Here is a 17,989-nt window from a genome sequence, read left to right as displayed (position 1 = left end):
AAAGATGTCTTACTGCAATTATATAGGGCCCTGGTGAAACCACACCTGGAGTATTGTGTACAATTTTGGCCTCCTTACCTAAAGAACGATATACTTGCCATAGAGGGAGTGCAACGAAAGTTCATCAGACTGGTTCCTGGGATGGGGGATTGTCCTATGAGGAGAGATTGAGTGTACTAGGCCTATATTCTCTAGAGCTTAGAAGAATGAGAGGTGATCTCATTGAAGCATACAAAATTCTTACGGGGCTTGACAGGGTAGATGCAGGGAGGATGTTTCCCCTGGCTGGGGAGTCTAGAACCAGGGGTCACAGTCTCAGAATAACGGATCGGCCATCCTACAAATCAATAAGTCCAGAGCATGCTCCTGTAGAACTCTATACTCGTCACTCCACCAAGGCAGAGTATAGCATGTTTATCAACACATTCTGCCATCTATTTCCAAACTGACTTTCAGTCCACCTGGTTAATTTCCCATTAATTTCATTCACTTTCATCTGTTTTTGAAGGGTTAGGGATGTTAGTGCTAGGGAATGGAACTCTTTCCAGTTCAGAAACCCTGGATTAGCATCAAGTTTCTTCTGCTCTGTCCCAACAATGTGCCTCAGCTCCAACCTCCGAAAAACATACCAACCATGCTGTGACCCCTCTGAATCATGTTACCAATTAGAGCCAAATTAGGGACAGCTGTCAGGCTATGCTCATTAGGAACTGGATAGAGAATGTCCAAACCCATTTCAAATAGGACCGTTATACTTTCAGTCCATTAGACTGGATTTGATCCCAGATCCTAGAGATGAAAGGCCTCTATAACTAACCACTTCCAAACACCTTTATAACTCTTTTAAAAGCTTCATGTCCAGAAATGTATAACAAAAATAAGCAAACTACACCCACTAGATAGTATTTATACATTAATTAAAAAAATCCAGACGATTACAGAGATGGTCTGTAAGTCATATCTCAAAGGATTTAATAAAAAATGAAAAAGAAACTTTTTCTCATAACACATACCTGACTTCTTTTAAGGCGACTACATCTTTCAATTCCCACTCTTTTCTTTGAAGCTGTTTTTCCATTTTACGGTTTGTTTTCTCTGCTGTTTGAAGTGATTCTGCAGCCTTTGCTCCCGCCTCCCTCAGGAGCTCCAGCTCTTTTGAGAGAAGTTTCACCTGTAGTGGTCAATTATAGGTCGACACAGAAATGTTTCTTTATTCTTTAGGTCTAAGCTTTGGCATTACAGGCAAATAATAAAATCCTTCAACTCCATTTTGCTGAAGAATTTATATAGACATTACATGCAGTGGAACCTCGAAAAACTGCACTCTCGATTGTTCACAAGAATTTTCATAGGAGTCTGGGCTTAGTTATGCATAAATCTGTTAAAATGCAATTGAGCATTTTAAATTGATACAAGTTGATGTCATCTCCTCCCCCCGCCTCTTCTAATTTCTCTCTCCTCCTCTCTGCTCTCCCTCCTCTGTTCTTTTCCACTCCCTCCTCCAATTATCCGTCCTAAATCCAGTTGACCTAAAAACTAAATTTGGTATGGAGTTGAAATGTGCAATGCCATCGGGAATAAACTAGTATGATTGATATGGGGTGGAGGAGGATAGTGGGGTGGAGGAGAAGGATAGTGGGGTGGGGGAGAAGGATAGAGGGGTGGAGGAGAAGGATAGAGGGGTGGAGGAGAAGGATAGAGGGGTGGAGGAGAAGGATAGAGGGGTGGAGGAGAAGGATAGAGGGGTGGAGGAGAAGGATAGAGGGGTGGAGGAGAAGGATAGGGGGTGGAGGAGAAGGATAGAGGGGTGGAGGAGAAGGATAGAGGGGTGGAGGAGAAGGATAGAGGGGTGGAGGAGAAGGATAGAGGGGTGGAGGAGAAGGATAGAGGGGTGGAAAAGGTAGGTAAGAAGGGAGAGTTGCACACACATTTGTGTTGTGTCAGCTCCAGTTCTTTAACTGGAGCTGGTAAAACTATGAACATGCACTCAGGCCATTTAAAAGAGTTCCAAAGGAATCAGTACACCCTGGTTTTATGCTATGTTACAAATTTGGCTTTGTCGTAGTTACTTTCCTGGGTTCAGTGGTATCATTTGGTCCCTTAAATGGTCGGACCATCTTACTTTTATGGGAATTGACTCACACTGCCCTATATCTACTTATACAAAAGCATAACCCAGCGATGTTACAATAGCAATGTACTATCTGGATCACATACTCGTCTCTTTCACTTGTGTATTTTTTCAATCTTTCTGAAGGTGCACCGAGTGAACGTGAGATGATGATATGGATCATCAAGCTGCTTTATTTCCCATCTGATGAACATACAGAACAGTTATAATTGGATTTACTTATTTCCATAATACAACTTGTCTTTGTGTAATAATATAAAAATACTGAATATGCTATCTACCCCACTGCAATGGGTTCTCTTGCTTTCCTAACTATTTCCTCCTGTATTCCAGCATTCTTGTGGCCCTTTGATGCTTGGCTGCCTGTTTTCCCCCAAAAGCCAGCCTATACTTGTTCATGTCTGTGTTTTGCTTTATTTCAGGCTGTTCACACCCAGATAGAGATCAAAAACATGCCAACAAAATGGATGTGAGGCATTTATCATTTACTGAGACAAGCCAATGAATAGCTCAATATCTGCAGTCAATGAGAAAACAAAGCTAGCTCATTGGCATCTTTACAATCTATCATCTCAGACCTCTTACTTTTTATTTTATTTGCAGGAACATACTAGGCTTTACAATATTTAAAGTAACTTATTTTTTTCAATCTTTCTGTGGAAAAAGTCAAAAAATCCAGAATTGTGAGATACTTGCAATTTACTGTTGGATTCACTCTGGACTTTTTAAAAATAATCTTTAAATTTTAAAGAAGTTATGCCAGGACTATAACCAATGAGAACACAAAGCCTGAAACATGTCTATTAATACATAGTCCACAACCACAAAAATGTAACATTACACGAGATCCTTTCCTGGCTTTCAAGCCCACGAGAAAGGTGGGGGGTTCAGAACAATTGTGATGCCAGAACACCAGATAATCTGATCATCCATGATGTCAGGGCCTTCCTCAGTCAGTCATCCATTGTCAATTTGATAAATTCACCACACTATTGATAGAATAACAGCAAAGAGAAAAAGTCTGTTTATGCCAAGCATTTCACTTCAGCTCATGCCAGATAACAACTTGTATTTATATTGCACCTTTAACGTCGTAAAACGTCCCAAAACTTTTCATAGGAGCATTATAAAACAAAATTTGACACTGAGCCACATAAGATCATCTTAGGGCAGATGAACAAAAGCTTGGTCAAAGAGGTAGGTTTTAGGGAGCGTCTTAAAAGGAGGAAAGAGAGGTAGAGAGGCGGAGAGGTTTAGGGAGGGAATTCCAGAGCCTAGGGCCTTGGCAGCCGAAGGCACAGCCACCAATGGTTGACCGATTGAAATCGGCGATGCTCAAGAGGCCAGAATTACAGGAGCGCTAATACCTGAGGGTTGTGGGGCTGAAGGAGATTACAGAGATAGGGAGGGGCGAGGCCACGGAGGGATTTGAAAACAAAGGATGAGAATTTTAAAATTAAGGCGTTGCTTAACCGGGAGTCAATGTTGGTCAGCAAGCACAGGGGTGATGGGTGAACGGGACTTGGTACGAGTTAGGACACAGGCAGCAGAGTTTTGGATGACCTCAAGTTTACGGAGGGTAGAACGTGGGAGGCTAGCCAGGAGTCTGTTGCAATAGCCAAGTCTAGAAGTAACAAAGGCAACATACTGTACATGCTTTATAGCTGGTGGATCTAAGTGTCAATCCTCCAATTTGTGGAAGTTTGAAGTGAATGAATGTTGTAATCATTAAACATGTCGATCATCAATGGAAAAGTAATTCTGAAAGACTAAACTGCATCACTTTGCCTCCAATTTCCACCCTTCCCTCACCTTCACATGGTCCATCTCCGACTCTTCCCTTCCCTTCCTCGACTTCTCTGGCTCCATCTCTGGGGATAGGCTATTGACAAACATTCACCAGAAGCCCACTGACTCCCACAGCTACCTGGACTACACTTCCTCCCACCCCGCTTCCTGTAAGGATTCTATTCCATTCTCCCAGTTTCTCCGTCTCCGCCGCATCTGCTTGGACGATGCCACCTTCCATACTAGTGCTTCCGACATGTCTTCCTTTTTCCTCAACCGAGGATTCCCCTCTACTGTGGTTGACACGGCCCTTGACCGTGTCCATTCTATTTCCCGCACTTCCGCTCTCACCCCTACCCCTTCCTCCCGGAACCACAATAGGTTTCCCCTTGTCCTCACCTTTCACCCCACCAGTCTCCATATTCAACGGATCATCCTCCGCCATTTCCGCCACCTCCAGCATGATCCCACCACCAAACACATCTTCCCCTCACCTCCCCTTTCAGCATTCCGAAGGGACCGCTCCCTCTATTACCCCCAACACCCCTTCCCCTTCACTTGGCACCTTCACGCGCACTGCAGGAGATGCAACACATGCCCTTTTACCTCCTCCCTTCCCACTGTCCAGGGCCCTAAACATTCCTTCCAGGTGAAACAGCGATTTACTTGTACTTCTTGCAATTTCGTATACTGTATTCGCTGCTCACGATGCGGTCTCTACATTGGGGAGACCAAACGCAGATTGGGTGACCGCTTTGTGGAACACCTCCGTTTAGTCCGTAAGGGTGACCCCGAGCTTCCGGTCGCCTGTCACTTTAATTCTCCGCTCCATTCCCGCTCAGACCTCTCCGTCCTCGGCCTCTTGCACTGTTCCAATGAAGCTCAGCGTAAGCTCGAGGAACAGCAGCTCATCTTTCAATTAGGCACGTTACAGCCTTCTGGACTCAACATCAAGTTCAACAATTTCAGACCATAACCTCTGCCCCTATCTTTTTTTTCCTCTCTCCCACATGGCAGCTGTCGATCATTCTGCCAGTGCCATTTACACTTCATCTAGAGCCATCTTTTGTTTCTTAACTTGTCCCATTACCATCTCCTTTTGCCTTGCACCATCATCCCTTTTGTCTCTTAATCTCTCCTGCCTTCCATCCTATCACAGACCTTCCCTTTTGTTCTTTCCTCCCTTCCCCTCTTTCCCTGCCCCTACACTTGCTTAAAAACCTATTCCATCTCCAGCTTTTTCCAGTTCTGACGAAGGGTCATCGACCTGAAACGTTAACTCTGTTTCTCTCGCCACAGATGCTGCCTGACCTGCTGAGTATTTCCAGCATTTTCTGTTTTTATTTCAAATTTCCAGCATCCGCAGTATTTTGCTTTTGTGTTGGGGTAGAACATTCTGACTGGAGTCTTTCAGGAGACTTGTACAGTGACTAGAAGCAATTTTCATTTTTTACATTTAGGCCTTTGTGGGCATAGTCTGAAGTACGCCTGTGTAATAGAGTTTAATATAGCTGCTCAAACACGTATGAGAATAGTTAGATTACTCATAATTTTTTCCAGTCTAGGTTTGAGATAGCCTGTCTCTTGCTACAAGTGCATAATCTATCTCTCAGATACCTGTAAGTACTGAATTAGTGACAAGCCTGCCAGCATAACAGGATCATAGCAATTAAAACTCCCCACAAACCTTCAGTTCACTGGTAAGTATCACATTACTCATTTCATCTGCTCTGAGTGTGAACTCATGCTCTCGGTGTCTCATTTCAGCATCAAACTCTGCTAACAGCTCCTGAAAGAAAACAAAACGTACAATTTGATGTTGAAACGTCAATATATAAGGTTTTAACTAAAAACAGTTAAAGCTAAGATGCAAAACACTTTGGTGGAAAAATTCAGTATCGCCCCGTTTGGGGCGCCATTATCGGCCGTGCGCAAAGTTTAGCGCCTGGCGCTAATTATCGCCTCCGACGGCAAACTTGGCTTTTATCGCCCCTGGAGGTGATTGGAGCGCTAAATCAGGCGCTTCACACCTGTCTTAAGGCGCAAATGCCGAGGAGCGAGGCGCTACCTCAGAGCGCTGGCGAAGCAAGGAAGAGCAAATCAAAATGAACCTGCAAAGTGCTGCTCAGTACCCAAAACTCCTTCACACAGTGTTGAATCTCTCCAGAAGTCTCTCTCTCTCTCTCTCTCTCTCTCTCCCCCAGAATGCGTGGTGCAAAAATGTCACCAACAAAAAAAGGCAGGAAGTGGTCGCCTTTAAATAGTGCTCCCCCAGTCCCTTTCTGACTGCAAAACACTCCCCTCAACCTGTCATTGCTAGCGGCAAGCGGTAAGGCAGGGGGCACCACTCAATATCTGGTCCGGGGCGCTACCGGGGCGTTGCGCACTTGACTGACGTCACGATCTGCCGGCGCAGGAGATCGTGGTGGTAGTGTTTAGCGCCGCCGCAAAATGTCTAGTTAATTTCGCGAGCGGCGCAAACATCGCCGCGCCCGGGCGCTAGTTGCTTTACGCCCCATTAGCGCCCTCTTAAGGCGCTAATGGGAGGCGCAAGCAACTGAATTTTTCCCCCTTTATATTCTAGTCTTTACTTTTTATTGAATGCCCTTTGTGAATTTTAAAACACGTATTACTATCCCATGTGCAATAACAATCTCCAGTGAATTCATCCAGTTTAATTCACTGCCACTTCTCTTCCAACAATCTCCAGTAATTTTTTTTAAAGTACAAGTCCCCAATTTTATTTGCCTCTGTCAATATTTATTTTTTCTCTGCTCCTCTTCTGAAATCACTGACTCCTACTAAGAAACAGTTCCATAGGCACCAACTGGTATTTCACCCAAGTGACTATTCTTCATGTGAGAACCTAAACAGTTGCAGGCTATGTGACTGGACAAGTCACACGCCAAGCCCCATCCTATTTTCATCCGCCCACAAAATGTACTTTCCAGCATGAGGTTCCTGTGTTTGGGGAAGGGAAGGTAAGGGGATAGCGATCTAGAGCAGGAACCCTGGCTGTTTGCTCCCCTCCCTAGCCCAGAGGTACTGAGGACAATTGTAGCATCCTACTGCCAACCTGGCTTGAAATCAGCTAACTCAGCATAAGCTGGAAATCGGAGGTAATCGGGTATCCTAAACAACTCTGTGCCAGTGTCGCCAACTACTAATAATCTCCTTGAGAAGAGGTTCCACCGGATACTTCCACTGGTAAACTACCACCAGTGGAAAAGCCAAATGTCTCCCAGTGGCCTTACTTGCATCAAATCTGCCATCTCAATTCTGGCCATAGGTGGGCCGAGCTCTGGCCCTGCCTGTACTGGCCAGCAAGGCGTTTTTGCCACCCCCAATGGTGGGGAAAGCTAACGCCACAATGACAAAGTTACACATTTGACTTTGTACTATCTGCTGCATATGTGCAGTGTTTCATGACTGTTTTGGCAACTCATTCAGTTGGTGCCGAGTCCCCCTCACAGTGTAAGTGGGACAATGTGGCAACAATGACTCAGTTTTGGAGCCACTTACATAATATAAAAAGGGGACTTCGGTACATTTTTAGAAAAAAGCATTAAACTTTAAAATGCAAGAAATGTTGTTTTACATTTATTAAATGCAGTGTAAACATTATAGAAATAAACCCTGACACACAAATAACCATCAATTCCAAAGAGTTCTGGGGAAAGCAGGTTGCAAACAAAGAACAGTATTCAACTGGAACGTTTCTCAGTTACTGTACTATATTTTTATCTCTCAACCATTTGTATCCCCTTCCCTCGTTTGCTCAAGCCATTGATTCCTTGTTGGGGTAAAGTTTCATGGGCATTGGCTACCACATTCACATGGTAATTACTCACACTAGAACCACTGCAGTGAATATCAGCAAACTATTGAACCATGTGGTACATCACAGTCAAGCCCAATTCTGTTATCACAGGAATGCTCTTGCAGCAGGGGGTCACTGCATAGTGGCTAGGAGTGGGAACCCTGGCTAGTTGTGGGAACCCTGGCTAGTTGTGGGAACCCTGGCTAGTTGTGGGAACCCTGGCTAGTTGTGGGAACCCTGGCTAGGAGTGGGAACCCTGGCTAGGAGTGGGAACCCTGGCTAGGAGTGGGAACCCTGGCTAGTTGTGGGAACCCTGGCTAGTTGTGGGAACCCTGGCTAGGAGTGGGAACCCTGGCTAGGAGTGGGAACCCTGGCTAGTTGTGGGAACCCTGGCTAGTTGTGGGAACCCTGGCTAGTTGCCACTCTCTAACCCAACGATGCGGAGGTTAATTGTAGTGACTTACATCAGTCCAGCAGAGATCAGGAAAGTCAACAAAGGCTGGAGATTAAATCTAGGGACCTTCCTGGTCTCTTAGCTGGATAAAGTTCTTGAGCCATAAAGTAGTCCTACAAGATGCTGCTGTTTTTAATACACATGGAATATTGCAAATGTTGTAACTATTCACGTTGCATTAATCTTAAATTAAATTTTGAAGCTGATATATCGATCAACAATATTCTGCTAGCACTGGAAAGTTTGGAGTGAAGTCTGTGGTGAGTTACCTGCTATCAGTTGAGTGCTGGTAAAGATGCTACCATTGGCTTCTGTGCCTTTGGGTTAGGGAAGAGGAAAATCAGCCAGAGTTTGTTTTCCTGACTGTTATTCACAGACCACTCCTGGAAATGCAATTGCGTGGACATTGGATTAGGACAGATAAGGCTTGGCTATGATGCCACTGAGGTAGAATATTCCGCCAACACTCACTATCAAGGCTCACATATAATGCTTACTTGGATGAGGCACCATAGGGTACCTGGCACCCAATGATCCGTACCCTTGGAAGAAGTCAGAAGAGGGGAGAAAGTAAAAAGACATAGCATTGTACTTTAGTTCTTTTAATTACTTGTGTAAATGAGTCAAATTTTTGAAAAATAAAAGCATAGAATATGACCTTGCAGAGATGCTAGAACATGACTCCAATATGATGAGCAAGAAAATTTACAAAACTAGAAGAAAATTTCATTTTTGATCCTGAATTTGAAATGGAAGTGCACTACAATCATATTTGGATCAAATGTGCAGATTTCCAGAACAAATCATGTTTTTTTTTTAAAATATGTATTTTCTGTTTTTAGCACTACAGGTAGACTATCCTTTATCCGAAAACCTCGGGACCAGCTGTGTTTCGGTTTTCGGAAAATTTCGGATTTCGGAAGGTATTTTATAAGACTGGGAAATTTGTCGGGGGTGTCGTCGGGGGGTCGGGGGTCGGGGTCGGTCGGCGGGAGTCGGGGTCGGGGTCGACGGGGGGGGGGTCCGCGGGGGGTCGTCGGCGGGGGTCGGGGTCGTGCGCCAGTCTGGTCATGTCGTGCGCACGACTTACGCTGAACGAAAAAACTTTCGGTTTTTAGAGGGTTTCGGTTTTCGGAAGTTCGGATAAAAGGTAGTCTACCTGTATATAATATAAAATTCCCTTTGAAAGCCAGTTATAAAATATTCTGATGAAATTAATTAATTTTAAATTTCATACCATATCCCAGTTCACTCAACATTTCCTGCCCTGTAAATGCAGAGCTGCCTGTATATTTTTGCTAGGTGTGAAAGGTGAGAAATTGTCTGTTACTGTAGCAGCCGTTTGGGTTTGATTTAGCTCTGGACACTGCTGTAGTTTTGATAAAGTGCAATTCTTCATGTGGGGTAGTCTTTGGTTGCACTTGTATTTTTCCTTTCATTTTAGACATGCATACACAAAATGATAGAGGTACATTAAAGGTGCATTAATCTTGAGCCAGTTTTCTCCAAGCTCTTAATGCCCATTTCAGTGGGTTGATTAATTATATTTTCACCATTGTTTTGCTTCAAACGTGGTCGAAAGCACTTGCCAAGAATTATAAATAAGCTTCAGCATTAGTGTTTTAAAACTTCCTCGATATTTAAATTTTAGTGCTTCAGTTTTTCACCATGAAGCAGAAAGTGCCTTTTAGAATCATAGAATTGTTACAGCACAGAAGGAGGCCATTTGGCCCGTCGAGCCCGTGCCGGCTCTCTGCAAGAGCACTTCAACTAGTTCCACTCTCCTGCCTTTTCCCCGTAGCCCTGCAAATTTTTCTCTTTCAGGTACTTATCCAATTCCCTTTGAAAGCCACGATTGACTCTGCCTCCACCACCCTCTCAGGCAGTGCATTCCAGATCCTAACCACTCACTGAGTGAAAAAGTTTTCCCTCATGTAGCCTTTGGTTCTTCTGCCAATCATCTTAAATCTGTGTACTCTGGCTCTCGACCATTCTGCCAATGGGAACAGTTTCTCTCCATCTACTCTGTCTAGACCCCTCATGATTTTGAACACCTCTATCAAATCTCCTCTCAACCTTCTCTGCTCTAAGGAGAACAACCCCAGCTTCTCCAGTCTATCCACGTAACTGAAGTCCCTCATCCCTGGAACCATTCTTGTAAATCTTTTCTGCACCCTCTCGAAGGCCTTCATATCCTTCCTAAAGTGTGGTGCCCAAAAATGGACACAATATCCAGTTGAGGCCGAACCAGTATTTTATAAAGGTTCATCATAACTTCCTTGCTTTTGTACTCTATGCTTCTATTTATGAAGCCGAGGATCCCGTATGCTTTTTTAACCACTTTCTCAATCTGCCCTACCACCTTCAACGATTTGTGCACATATATAAAAAAAATTAAAAGGCCTGTCTGATCACAGGACCTACAAATAAGCTGATGCATTTATTAGTTGCCTGCCTTTACTTTAGTTCACATTTCATTCCCATTAGTTTTTGTATTATTTACCTTTTAATTGACAAGGCAGCTCACCTCAATGCAGCTTTTACAAGCAGGAGCAAATCTGAAGAGATTTGCAGTCCAGACAACAGATTTCTTTGCAAGTGCTGTCCTGTCAGCTACAGTGGATTCATTGTGTAAAACTGAAGAAAAATTTAATTTTCAAGGAACTCTGAAATTGCCCCTTAAAACACATACTGAGGCTTACTTATCTCATTCTTGGCAAATGCATTTGGACAGGTTCTGCTCTGCCAATTTCCCCCTCTATATGAATGGAAAGTCTGCCACTCCACCTGGTAACTCCATATAAGAACTGAGAGCCTAACATGGTCATGACAGAGATAAGAAACTCTGGTTCTCATGGAATCTCCACTGTGAAGAAACACCTCTACCTATTATTTTCTTGATATAACCTAGAATATATTGGATCTACTTTACAGCTTAAACAAAACTCAAATACCGCTATGATTTTGTGCACCGATGTTGCAGCTGCTTCCAATGCACAAGATGCTTCAGTTATTGAAGAATAATTCTTAGTATTGTTTATAATCTGTTGGAATACGGCATTGTAGATTTTTTCAAGGATCTGTAAAGGAAAAAGGTGTGCACTTTTTGATAGTGTAACCCTCTACTCGGAGCTCCGGCACGGCAAGAGAGCCCCAGGTGGGCAGAGGAAACACTTCAAGGACACCCGCAAAGCCTCCTTGAAAAAGTGCAACATCCCCACTGACACCTGGGAATCCCTGGCCCAAGACCGCACAAAGTGGAGGAGAAGCATCTGAGAAGGCGCCGAACACCTCCAGTCTCTTCGCCGGGAGCAAGTGGAAGCCAAGCGCAGGCAGCACAAGCAGCATATGTCAACCCAAGCACCCCACCCACCCGCCCCTTCAACCACCGTCTGCTCCACCTGTGACAGAGACTGTAGGTCCCGCATTGGACTCATCAGACACCCGAGAACTCATTTTTAATGTGGAAGCAAGTCATCCTCGGTTCCGAGGGACTGCCCAAGAAGAAGATGATTATTATTTTAATCCTTTTAGGTCGATACCAGGCTCTCTCCCGGCTCATCATCTTTTTCTCCAGTGAATAGTTTTCAGCTGTTGCTGATGATTCTGATATTCCCATTTACAGCTCCTCTAGACCCATCTTTTGTTTAATTACTTGTCCCATTACCATCTCCTGTCACCTTGTACCATCATCCCTTTTGTCATTTAATCACTCCTGCCTTCTACCCTCTCACAGACCTTCACTTTTGTCCTTGCCTCTCTCCCCCCTTCCCGGCCTCTGTACTTATTTAAAACCTGATACATCTCTAACTTTGAGTTCTGACGAGAGGTCATCGACCTGAAACAATGGCCCATATTTTCCGATAGGAGGCTTCCTGTGTGCGGAGGCCTCCGATCTGTAAAAAATCTACACCCTTACTTGAGGGCTCCAGAGGTCCGGCCATTTCCGATGCTGGGCCTCTCCACGACAAAATGCGCAGGGCCCACATATCTTGGGGTTGCATGCGGTTCGCAAGCATCCCTAGGATCACGTGGGCCATGGGGAGCAGGGAATCTCCCTTCATACTTTTGACAGATCGACCTGTCAAATATATGAATGGAGATCACTCCAAAAACACATCAAAACATTAAATAATTTTTTTTTTAATCAAGTTTTAAAAATTACATTAAATAAAATATTTTAAACAAAAATTTTATATTTTGAAAAAAAAATTAAAGATTTTTACGGGGCTTAAAATAAACTTACCATTTTTTAAAAAGGTATTTTTAAATTATAAATGAGTGAAAAAACATTTAAAAAAAAACTCTTATGCTGGTAAAAGCAGGCCTTACACCTGCTTTTACCAGGCGTAAGATTTTTAAGGGATTTCAGCAGGCGGAAGTTCTGCAGAAAGCGGAACTCTCCACCCTCAGAGGCCCTTCTGCAGGGCAGGCAGAGGGTCTTGACAGATCGGAAATGCCGGTTTACAGCGCATGCGCTTCGCATGCCTGAAACCGGCACTTGCGAGGTCCCTATGGGTGTGTACACACCTCGTACACACCCTTAGGGATCGGAAAATACGGGTCATTAACTCCATTTCTCTCTCTACAGATGCTGAATATTTCCAGCATTTTTGGCTTTATTTCAGATTTCCAGCATCCGCAGTATTTTGCTTTTGTATCAGCACGGATTAACATTTGAACTTGAACCCTTCTGGTCTTTCTGGCTTTAAAACTGGCCATGGGAGAAGCTCTGTGTAACTTTAAACATCTCTGTGTACAGTCAAAAAACACAGCTCAAACAATAAGGATACAGTGCAACTATGTTGGCATAATAAACACTGTTCCGTAATGAGTTATTCACTTAACTCCTTGCTACCAGAAGAGGACTGACTCAGATTAGCTATGGGGAAGTTATCTCTGTGCAGAGCAAACTGTCAGTAGGCTTTTCTTGGGAGTCCTATAATCATCATGGAACTAAAGATTTTTTTAACTCAGTGAAAGTATTTTATGTTTGGTTCTGCAACACTACCTTACTTAAAGAAACAATGATAAAGAGTAATCACAGAGTGATAATTATTTGAAATAATTTATTAAATAAGGCAAGCGTGGCATAAACATTGGCATTATGCAACATACAATTAGATACCACAACAGGAGTGTTAACATACCAAAGGGATGATCTTTGATGACTTCTTTTGTTCATGCTTGCTTAAATCGATTTCAAATGTATTAGCCAAACATCTCTGAATAATAATAGGATTGGGCAGAGTCGACACGGATTTATGAAAGGGAAATCGTGTTTGACAAATCTGTTGGAGTTTTTGAGGTTGTAACTAGCAGAACAGGTAAGGGGGAAACCAGTGGATGTGGTGTATTTGGATTTTCAGAAGGCATTCGATAAGGCGCCACACAAGAGGTTATTAAACAAAATGAGGGCTCATGTGATTGGGGGTAATATACTAGCATGGATTGAGGATTGGTTAACAGATAGAAAAGAGAGAGTAGGAATAAACGGGTCATTTTCGGGTTGGCAGGCTGTAACTGGTGGGGTACCGCAAGGATCAGTGCTTGGGCCTCAGCTATTCACAATCTATATCAATGATTTGGATGAGGGGACCAAATGTAATATATCCAAGTTTGCTGATGATACAAAGCTGGGTGGGAATGTAAGTTGTGAGGAGGATGCAAGGAGCCTTCAAGGGGATAAAGACAAGCTAAATGAGTGGGCAAGAACATGGCAAATGGAATATAATGTGGAGAAATGTGAAGTTATCCACTTTGGTAGGAAAAATAGAAAAGCAGAGTATTTTTTTAAATGGTGAGAGATTGGGAAATGTTGGTGTTCAGAGGGACCTGGGTGTCCTTGTACACGAATCACTGAAAGTTAACATACAGGTACAGCAAGCAATTAGGAAAGCAAATGGTATATTGGCCTTTATTACAAGAGGATTTGAGTATAAGAGTAAAGACATCTCACTGCAATTATATAGGGCCCTGGTGAGACCACACCTGGAGTATTGTGTACAGTTTTGGTCTCCTTATCTAAGGATATACTTGCCATAAAGGGAGTGCAAAGAAGGTTCACCAGACTGATTCCTGAGATGGGGGGGGGGGGGGGATTGTCCTAGGAGGAGAGATTGAGTAGATTAGACCTAGATTCTCTAGCGTTTAGAAGAATAAGAGGTGATCCCATTGAAACATACAGAATTCTTACAGGGCTTGACAGGGAGGATGTTTCCCCTGGCTGGGGGAGTATAGAACCAGAGGTCACAGTCTCAGAATAAAGGGTCGGCCATTTAGGACCGAGATGAGGAGAAATTTCTTCACTCAGAGGGTGGTGAATCTTTGGAATTCTCTACCCCAGAGGGCTGTGGAGGCTCAGTCGTTGAGTATATTCAAGACAGAGATCGATAGATTTTTGAATATTAAGGGAATCAAGGGATATGGGGATAGTGCAGGAAAGTGGAGTTGAGGTAGATCAGCCATGATCTCATTGAATGGCGGAACAGGCTCGAGGGGCCAAATGGCCTACTCCTGCTCCTATTTCTTATGTTCTTGTGAAGAGAGAGGACAGGATTAGATTTAGCTATGCTGTCCCTGCAGTTGCATAGTATAATGACTATCACATTTAAGACTCATATGGCCACTTAGGCGAGGGCGACTATCACACATGGAATTGCACCTCACCAAGGTCTAAACCCTGAAGGGCGGGAAGAGAAGGGAAGAAGTACGGATATAATAAAAACTGGGGAAGCTAGCAGGGGGCAACTGGTGTTTATGGAACCATACTTAAACAAAGAGTCAACACCTTCAGGAAAAGGGTGTGGGAGTGGGAGAGAGAGAGCAAATTGGCAAGAATTGTTTTTTTCAAAAATTTAATAAACATAAAGACGGAATTTTACTTTGTTTCACTTTTAGTATATGCACACAAGCCCAGATCTTCTGCTCAGCCATACCACCAATAGAAGTGCAATATTCCTGCCTGCCACAAGCATGTGCCTCAGACCAGAGTTGAATTTCCAGAGTCAGGAGCTGTTGAATAATTTTAATTGACTCTCAAGCCTCCCCTTGGGAGTTCACCTGGAGATGCAGGGAATGACTGCGACAGGCCAGAGTGTCAGCCAACAGCCTCTGTGTTGCCTTTAAAAGTTGATTTTAAAAATTAAACTTTTTATAAAATGTGCCTGGACCTTGGGCCCTTTAGAATTTACATATTCCTCCCACAGTAAACAGCAATGCTGGAGGTAATCAGGTGCTCCGGTGCCCAGTGTTGTTAAATGTGCAAATGGCAGAATTTATATAAGATTACACATTATCATTTAGTGTCAGCCGTGGCTCAGTGGGTAGCACTCTTGCCTCTGAGTCAGAAGGTTGTGGGTTCAAGTCCCATTCCAGAGACTTGATCACAAAAGTTTAGGCTGACAATCCAGAGCAGTGCTGAGGGAGTGCTGCACTGACTCTTTGCTTAAGTATGGTTCCATAAACACCAGTTGCCCCCTGCTAGCTTCCCCAGTTTTTATTATATCTGTACTTTTTCCCTTCTCTTCCCGCCCTTCAGGGTTTAGACCTTGGTGAGGTGCAATTCCATGTGTGATAGTCAGGTGCTGTCTTTCGGATGAGATGTTAAAACTCATCACTTCCAGCAGGATATCACACATGTGTAAATATGGGCATGGGCCCAGCAGAATGACTCCTCTAGCCGTTTCCTGTCTCCACCTGTCCCAGTTCCATTGAAAAGAAAACTGCAGAAGGAGGGCAGGACATCTCGGCCATAGAGCTTACAAAGGGTAAGAGTACAATAGCCAGATAATTCCAGTCATGAGGAAGACCGTTGTAGCTCACTTATCAAGTAACTGTTTTCCACCGTTACCCATTGTGTAACCTCCACTTCTATTGAATATGCAACTGGCAGGGTGTGAACCATCTCTTGGTTCCCAGGGTCATCCCTCAATTTCCTGCATTAATTGTCCTAAGTTACAAACTGCTCCAACATTGTCTCCATTGAAGGGACCTTACTATAAAATGCACCACTCATGCACAAAAACAAAAAAGTTTGCTCCAATTCAGGCTGGCCTCAATGAGACAATGTTCTGCACGATTCTTTGCATAAAGGATTTTCTCTAGCAGCAGTGAAAGGACTATTATTCTGACAGAGTGTCCCTGAAATAGGGTTTTGAAAGTTGCAAAGCTGGAGATGCAAATTAATGGACAAAGTATGGTAATTTGGCTCAACATAAAGCAAATACTCGCAGAAATGAGTGAGCAAACTTTCCAGATAATGAAAACTTTAGTTGGAAGGCCAAATAAATATGCAGATATATTAAATTAGAAAATGCAAGTTTTGGCAAAAAATTGAGAAGACAGTTTTGATCATTAAAAAGTTAAAGGTTATTGAATCTAAGAAGTACTTTATCAGGAATGCCCTCAAAATGTAATTACTGTATCGAGAATGGGAATACAGTTCTGAAGCTACACACAGGACAGGCAGTGAAAGACAAAAAAAAATACATTTTCCAGTGGCTAACTCTAAAATTGCCACAATCAAGTGAGTTCTGTTGGTGCCCTGCTCTGTGATACATTTCCACATTTCATTGTCACATGAAAGTGTTGAGAACCACAACACAATTAGCATTCTTAAAATGCCTGAAATAAGTTTTTCAAGCTTCCATGGAGATGAACAATACCAAAATAGTAATGAGTGATAAGGCTAGACACTCCTCATATTCTTCCATGTTGCTAGGCCCCACGTAGCATTGAATGCATACAATGGATTTTAGCCAGTAGTTTGCAGTTGTACTTTTGTGCAAATTAATTACCTTTACAAAGTAAAAGTTTTGTCACAAGGAGATTTTTGCTGTGTAATCCTGTTTGTCATTTGGGAATATCAAAAATCTAATATATCAAACAAAGTATGCAAACCATTGCTAGATATAATAATCCATTTCAGGATCTCTTTTACTTACAAAAAAAGGTATATAATATGCAGAAATGTAATGTAAAAACATCTTTATTCTTTCATTTGTTGTCTTCTCAATAGATATTCCCTGCTTTCAGCAGTGCGAGGGATGTCCAAGCTGAAAATAGAACACTTTCTACTTCAGGCACCAAGGCCGGAATTTTCCCATTGGAGTGCGTGCAGGTTTGTGGGGCGGGTCGGCAGTTAAAAGCTCGGAAATTGACAAGAGTGTCGGGAACCCGCTGTCATCCCGCCGACTTCCGCCTTTAACTCGGGCACATTTTGAGGCGCGCCATTGACCCACTCGGGAGAGGCGGGCGACCTCATTAAGGTACTTAGCTGCTCGTTTACAGACCCTTAACTGCCTTTATAATGTCAGGTTTGGACTTTAACTAGTTGCGCACCTCAGGAACCTCGCCTGTGAAGGGGAGGCGGGAGCTCAGTGGCCATTGTACGAGTTCATTAAGTGACAGCTGGAAAAAGCACATAAATACTCCCACCTTACACCTGCTTCCATGCCCAAGGGAAAGGCTCTGCCTAACACCATTCTGTGCAGAGATTTAGCTTTCAGGAGTTTGCAGGTCATTTCTGCAACCTCTGAAGTCAGTCTCACCACATTACTAGTCACTCTCACTACATTGGAGGATTGTGCCTCTGATCTCCACTTTACCTGCCATCTATTAGATCAGCATGGGTACCGCTTATGCTGTCTCACCTTGGACCTCAGAATCAGACCAAGATGAGCTCCAGCACCAACAACAGCAACAACCACACCAGTAACTTTCTCCTCAGCGACCTGATGCTCTACAGGAGAGAGGGAATCAGCACAGGGGCGCACCACGCTGGAGGCGATAACCC

At 43.5% G+C, this 17,989-nt stretch overlaps 1 protein-coding gene across 3 annotated transcripts in view; it reads right to left on the bottom strand.

Moving 5' to 3' along the window:
- ccdc57 (coiled-coil domain containing 57) overlaps positions 1-17,989 on the bottom strand; it is a 179,256-nt gene that overhangs the window by 130,465 nt on the left and 30,802 nt on the right. For all 3 annotated transcript variants that reach the window (XM_085963583.1, XM_085963585.1, XM_085963584.1), the window contains exons 4-5: positions 5,607-5,708; positions 1,014-1,171 (exon numbers count right to left, since the gene is read on the bottom strand). In XM_085963583.1, the coding sequence (XP_085819709.1) occupies positions 1,014-1,171; positions 5,607-5,708 (260 nt within the window). The remainder of the gene's footprint in view (positions 1-1,013; positions 1,172-5,606; positions 5,709-17,989) is intronic.

The sequence above is a fragment of the Somniosus microcephalus genome, chromosome 21 (genome assembly GCF_052327205.1).
Source record: "Somniosus microcephalus isolate GS21.2 chromosome 21, FLI_Smic_1.0, whole genome shotgun sequence".
Taxonomy (NCBI): Eukaryota; Metazoa; Chordata; class Chondrichthyes; order Squaliformes; family Somniosidae; genus Somniosus; species Somniosus microcephalus.
This window is presented reverse-complemented; position numbering and strand designations above follow the sequence as displayed.